The sequence below is a fragment of the Rhineura floridana genome, chromosome 4, assembly GCF_030035675.1.
Source record: "Rhineura floridana isolate rRhiFlo1 chromosome 4, rRhiFlo1.hap2, whole genome shotgun sequence".
Taxonomy (NCBI): Eukaryota; Metazoa; Chordata; class Lepidosauria; order Squamata; family Rhineuridae; genus Rhineura; species Rhineura floridana.
The window spans coordinates 176598354-176605051 of record NC_084483.1 but is presented as its reverse complement, the minus strand read 5'-3'; the positions used below and the strand labels follow the sequence as shown (position 1 = coordinate 176605051).

Sequence of the window (6698 nt, the reverse complement as noted above, 5' to 3'; positions counted from 1 at the left end):
TCAAATCATTACTGGTTTCTGCTAGTAGTATACTCCAATATTGCACCAACTGAAAAAAAGTTTATGGGTTTTTAAAAAATAGTAATAGCATTACAATAATACTCTTAAAAATAACATAATTGTTCTTAAGAATTTGTAGAGCACTTTTAATTACTTTCAAGTCTTATGATTCCTCCCTTCCCCCCAAAATTGCTATTAATTGGCAAACCACTGTGGGGGGGGGAACCAGGACGGCAGGCAGCAGTGTAGTCACAAATTCAGAAAAACAGGCCTTTTATGATCATCATAGCCAGGCCCCCTTTTTTTACTATACGTTGGAAGACTCTTCTCAGCGGCTAACACTTTCATGCTGATTGGCTCCCAGGATGTTGGAAATGTAGGGATCCTTTTCCCAAAAAAGGAAGGGGTCTAATACTCCGAGACCCGGTTTAGATGACTACACTGCTGACGGTACGCTAATAGTGCGATCCCATGTCTACTCCATTGAGGCTAATAGGATTTACTCTCAAAGTTTAGGATTGCAGCCTGTAATCCCTCTGAATGCAGTATCATTTACTTCCGCGTAAGTATGCTCTGTAGTTGGACGTCAAGTCTGATCCAATGGGGGTTTTCTGTATGAGGACATTTCAAAGCTACTTGCAAAGGAAACAAGTAACCGAGTATTGTAACAATAATCCGCTTGAACTGCGGGGTAATTAATCGATTAAGGCTGCAATTCTAAACCCATTTACTTGTGACCATTTGACCTGACTGGAACTTCTGCGTAAATATGCTTCGGACCTTACTACACTTCCTTGTGTACAAGCAATCAGCCACTCCGGCCACAAGAGAAAGCAAGCCACCGATTAAACCCCGCCCATCGTCGCAAATGTCGGACTTGGAGCCGTAAAGCGACAGGCGAGGGAATCCACGTGAGAATCAGAGCTGGAAGTTCGACAACATGGGGAAGAGGAAAGGCCGCCGACAGCAGCAACACCAGCAGTTAATCAGTAGCTTAAGTAAGAAGCAAAAGAAGCACCTCAAGGATTTCGGGGAGGAGCACCCTTTTCATGATCGGTGAGCGGTGCTTTCTGGAATAGTTTTTAAGCTGAAAGATCTGGTGAGGCCAGTTGCCTGCGACGATTCCTCTATGATAGCTTCCTCCAGATGTTGTTGGACTACAACTCCCATCACTGGCCATGCTGGTTGAGGCTGATGGGAGCTGGAGTCCAACAACATCTGGAGGGCCAAAGATTCCCTATCTTTTGTGTAGACTGAATTGCTTAGGCAGACTGCTCAAGGATCTTTGCTGTCCTAAGTGCCCTCTCCGCTCCTGTGTTGTACTCTATGCTGAGCAGCAACCTATTTAGTGATCAAGAATTGATAAGAATATTTTCACATTTTCATTTGTAATTTTACTTTTTTACTTCTATATTCCTACCATTAGGCAGAGTGTAGCGGCTGCTTCAGATACTATGGGGCAGAGAGGGAGGAGGATGACAGATCTTCCCAGCTGTACCAATCTTCCTGAACTGGTGCTTGCAGTTCCCTGCCTGGGCTGACTGGCTGTCTCACCTAATTGCCTTTTCCCAACACAGCACAGCATATTGGAGGAGGCTCCTAACAGGGCAATCAGGAAGAGAGATAGACAGCCCAGCCACACACTCTTAACAGGTGTTGTGCTCCTCATGTGATATGCAGTGGCACTCCCACTGGTGCATTTGTTTGAGCAGGCAGTGAGCAGGTGGAATGGTGAGTAAGCGAGAATGAGGTGTGGGAGCACAGACCTTTGAGTGCTGAATGGCCTGCCCTGTACCCCCCCCTTTCCAAATTAGACTGCTGCTCCCAGGTGCAGTGGATGATGCTGTCCTATCAGAACTATTAAAGTAAGATTCAACTGCCAATCTGAATGACTTCTGCATAGAGCAGAAGGGATACACCTTCTTGACATTCAACTCAGATAGCAGTCTCTTGTTGCTCGGGTTCCAATCAGGACATTATAAGTTGTGATGGGCAATACTCATATCTTCTTGTGTTAAACCCTCAAATTGTTAAATCATACACTCCATTTATGTTGTTTTAATTGTTAAGAGATGTTTTCATGCTTCTGCAACCTGCTTATCAGATGCTAAAGAGAAATGAAATTTAAATTGATTATTTTTAGGGTTTCTGGGAAAGAAGAACCAACTCAAATCTGTGAACTGGTAAGGGAATCCCTACTTTTTGAACATGCCCCTTTTTATACACATGAAATTAACGTGAAAAGCGAATGCATGAAATTTGGCTAATTATATTGGCACAGCTAGTTATAATTATATAACACATCTATCCTAGCTACCTTTGCTGTCTCCATTTCTAGTTGCAGTATTACTTAGAGTCAACTGTGTTTCATGTATCTGTAGAGCTGCTTTAGTGCCTGATGTTTTGCACAGAATTCAGGATCCAGCAGACATTGAACTGCCCTCTCATCAGCCCCAGCCAGTGCAGCCAGTGGTAAAGGATTATGGGAGTTGTAGTCAAACAATATCTGGAAGGTCATATGCCCTAGCACTTCTGAATTTAGAGGAAATCTTGCAAATCTGAGCATCTAAAAAGCTGCAAAAGGTTTGTAGGAGATGCAGTAGGGCTTCAGCAATCCCATCTTCTGGCTCTATTCATTCTGGTTCCCTGTTCCAACCCCCCTATATGTATTTGCCTTGAACTTTTTTTCTTCTCTTGCTATTTGACAGAGAATTCCAGATTGTTTGAACTCAGAATCTTAGAAACAGGACAAAAAGTGAACATTGAGTAAATAGATGGCAAGTGCTCCTTAAGTTGGAAAATTTATTCTGAGCAGATAGAGTGATTTCCATTTGTGGTATCCTACTTGCTCAACACACTTTTGTTTGTGTGAACAGGACTTCTCTGTTCTCTCCGCTCCTTGCTTCCCTCCCCCATTTGCTTCAGTGGGTTGTGGGACTCTCTGGAGCAGAATGGGAGAGTGCGACGGGGGGGGGGAGAGGAGAGGAAGGGGAAGTCCTGTCACATCCGCTGATGCATGTCCACCCATAATTTGGATTTCCCTGACACAAAACTTGGAATATTTAAGGTTTATTATTTTTAATTGGCACAATTTATGCAGGAGACTATTTGGTATTCTGGTTTCAATGGACAAAATAGAGATGCCGAATCAGTAACTTTAGAGCTTGCCACTGGCCGTTTTAAATAAAAGTATAATTTGTCAATCATCTGTATCAGCCTTCTTTAGCATAGTGCCTCCAGTTATTTTAGATTGCAACTAAATAACACCTGTGCTGGCTGGGGCAGATGGGAGTTGGGCTCCAAAACATCTAGAAGCTGCCAGGTTGGAGAAGGCTGGTCTGCAGGTGTGAGGTCCTAGGATCAATCAGTGGCATTGACAATTAAGAAGGATCTTTTTTATTTTAAAACTGAGCTAGGAAACACTTCTTCCTATGAACTTTGGAGGGTTGCTGGTGTATAGAAGTAGGATTTGTATAGAAGTTAATGCAAGGCTCTGCTTCTAATGGTCAGAATCTGTAGAAGGGAATGTACTATGTTTGTATTGTGGTTTCATGTTCTAGGATATTTTTCTATTTCCATTTTTAGTCTGAAACTTCTGAGCAGTCAAGCTCAGAAAGCGACACAGAGAATGATTCTGAACAAGTCTCGGTATATCACAAGCTACTGGCCACCTTAAAAAATGCTCCACATTCAGACAACGAGGAGGACGAAGAGGATGAATCGGAAGGAGGAAGTGACAAGGATGACACAGAAGTGGGCAGTGATAAGGATGAGGAAGAAGAAACAGAGGATGAAGACAATGACATAAATGTGCCTGACCCAGAATCAGGTAGAGCATTGCTTCTCAAATTCTCAATTACAGCATTTGTTTTGTCCTTTGACTGAGATTGTTTGTTAAATGGTGAGTTTCTGTCCTGACAGGCTGCCACCTGTGGTGCTTAGATTTGCAGGGTCCCAGGCAGTGCTAAAGGAGAGATGGAGAACCTGTGGTCCTCCAGTTGTTGATGAACTCCCATCAGCTGCAGCCAGCATGGCCAATGGTCAGGGATGGTGGGAGTTGTAGTCCAGCAATATCTGGAGGGCCAGGAGGTTCCCTGCTCCTGGTCTAGAGTCTAAGATGTTGTGGTTGCCCTTTAAAGTTCTAAACAGCTTGGATCCGAGTTATTCTGAAGGAACCTCTCCTCTAATATGTATTCCTTTCTGCTCTTAAGATAAACAAAAGAGGTCTTGCTTTGTGTCTCTTGGCTTGCAGATGGATTAGTGAAGGACTGTGCATTCACTTAGGTTTTCTCTGACTCTTTGTCTTTTTAATTAAGACTTTCCTCTCTTATAAATACTTTTGCTCTGCTTGAGCATTAATGAGCTATGGATGGTTTTCAATTGGGTGTGGTTTTTAGATTTTGTATTCGTTTGATTCTGTTTTTGTTTTCTGAATGGTTTGATATATATTTTAGTGTGGTTCTTTGTTGTTTAGGTTTTTATTTATATGCAAAGAAAGAAAAAGACATTTAAGTAGAGAATACCAAAACGATAAAACAGAGCTGATTATCAATGGTTCTTAGGTATATAACAATATTGTGTAAGTTTCTGTTTTAATTATTATTAATTATTATTTTCCTTTCGTTACTGCACACTTTGTGAAGAAAACAGTAGAGAGAGCAGCCTTCCCCAAACCTGAGTCCCCAGATGTTGTTGGACTAAAACTCTCATAATCCCCAGGCAGTTTAGCCAATAGTCAGGGCTGACAGGACTTGTAGTCAGGGCTGTGGAGTCGGTACGCCAAACCTTCGACTCCGACTCCCCTATTTTTCTACTGTCTGACTCCGACTCCACCCAAAATTGCTTCTTGTCAATCAAAATTTATTTGGAAGTCAGAGTAGGTACATTTCTACTGACTCCGACTCCACCCGAAATTGCTCACGACTCCGACTCCACGACTCCGATTCCACAGCCCTGCTTGTAGTCCAACAATATAACCCAAGGCTGAAGAACACTGAAACAGAGGACAAGGTTAGCAGGAATTACAATGTTAATGGGATGGATCAAACCAGAAATTATGTTCAGCAAATTGATTTTTATGATTTCCATATTTTCAAATCTGCTGAGGAGGGCTTTGTTCTTTAAATGGGTTGAAATATTTTTATTGTGTTTCTTAGTTGTTGTTTTTATTGAACATCAGGAGTTCTTATGAGTAAGCTGAACTAACCTGGAGCTCACCCCAGCTGCTTTGAGCTTTTTGAGCCTAGTGTATTGAAAAGGGCTATAGTGATGATCATGGAACTGCAGTCTGGCCTTCCTCATCTGCTATCCAACTGCTAGTCTAAGATGGTATGGGGTGTGGACATGTACTTTCTCTCAAGAAAAATAATAGTGCTACAAGACCTAGATAAACGTAGATGTGGACAGTGGCTCCTGCACAAACACGTCTCTTTTTGATCTGTCATAAAGAAGCACTTCCGCAGAAAAACAGCCAGGAGGAACCTGGAGGTCCAGATACTTCTAGTGACCTAAAACATGAAGCTACAGAAGAATTCACAGATGTGCTACATGAATCTGAGTTTAGTTTGGAAACCAATTTCATAGAAGAACAGTGTGGCAATCCCTCGGCAGATCAGAAACAAAGCAGTTGTTCTGCAGGCGTTGCAAAAGGTAAGCTGCACAGTGCCTTTTATGAAAAAGTCTGCAGCATTTTAAAGGTCCAGCATCACATATTTGAACCTGCCCAAGCCCTATGTTTGGCTTCAGAGGCCCTGCTCATTGGCCTGCCAGTAAGGGCAATTAAACTGGCAAGCACTAGAAACAGGTCCTTTTAAATGGTGGCCCCTGGGTAATGGAACCCCCTCTCAAGGGATGTGCAAAAGGCTGCGCCTTCACCTGTTTCTATTGGTTTTTAATTAAAATGATTTTTTATTAAATTCATTGCTGTTTTTTAGAGTATTATTTAGGTTGCTTATCTAAATGTTGGTCATTTTTATGTTTTAAAAGGTGGATTAACCCTGTTGACATATGTAATAGATTATTAACATATTGTATTATTGGAGCTGTGATAGTCTTGGTTATGTTTGTAAGCCACTTAGAAGGGACTTTTGTATAAGCAGCTGATAAATCTTTTAGATATATTGATTTAAAGCAGGTTTGTGCAAGTTGTGAGCTACGGAACCCATTGCATCCTGTTGAAGGTTATTTAAACCTCCTCTTTGTGCTGCCCCATTAAGACTGCACAAATGGAAGTTTGTCATGCACCTAGCAGAACACAGCAGGTGAACTGCATATAACTTAGGAGGTTACAAATTGTGCAGGCCTCACTTGAACACTAATAGATAATTGATTTTTATTGTAAACATATTCACTGCTCTGGTGAGAGAAAAAAATCCTCCACTAAATGTGTGGGTCTTCTGTTGCTTTCAAAGCCTGCTTGGCTTTGCCAGACTTCTGGAGGATAGGACTCCCTTCTTTGGGGAATGACCACTGGCAAGGCCTCTGTGTGTGCATGTGTATGTACACCCTTAATTTGGGCTTATTGTTGTGCATGGGTGGAACCTCTGGCCTTCTGAATGTTGAACTAACTCCCATCAGCTCTGACCATTGGCCATGGTGACTGGGACAGATGGGAGTTAGGCCACCTCCACAAATGGAAAAAAATGGACTACCTTCAAGTCAATTCCAACGTATGGCGACCCTATGAATAGGGTTTTCAT

General features: G+C 42.2%; 1 protein-coding gene across 3 annotated transcripts in view; it reads left to right on the top strand.

Annotated features, from left to right (window-relative positions):
* The first annotated feature begins 441 nt into the window (after positions 1-441).
* Positions 442-6698, top strand: part of UTP25 (UTP25 small subunit processome component) — a 28299-nt gene continuing 22042 nt past the window's right edge. Inside the window, exons 1-4 of one of the 3 annotated variants that reach the window (XM_061625318.1) lie at positions 442-1056; positions 2144-2183; positions 3586-3829; positions 5449-5649. In XM_061625318.1, coding sequence (XP_061481302.1) covers positions 941-1056; positions 2144-2183; positions 3586-3829; positions 5449-5649 — 601 coding nt within the window. In that variant the 5' untranslated portion in view covers positions 442-940. The remainder of the gene's footprint in view (positions 1057-2143; positions 2184-3585; positions 3830-5448; positions 5650-6698) is intronic. The other 2 variants (XM_061625317.1, XM_061625316.1) reach the window with 2 other exon arrangements.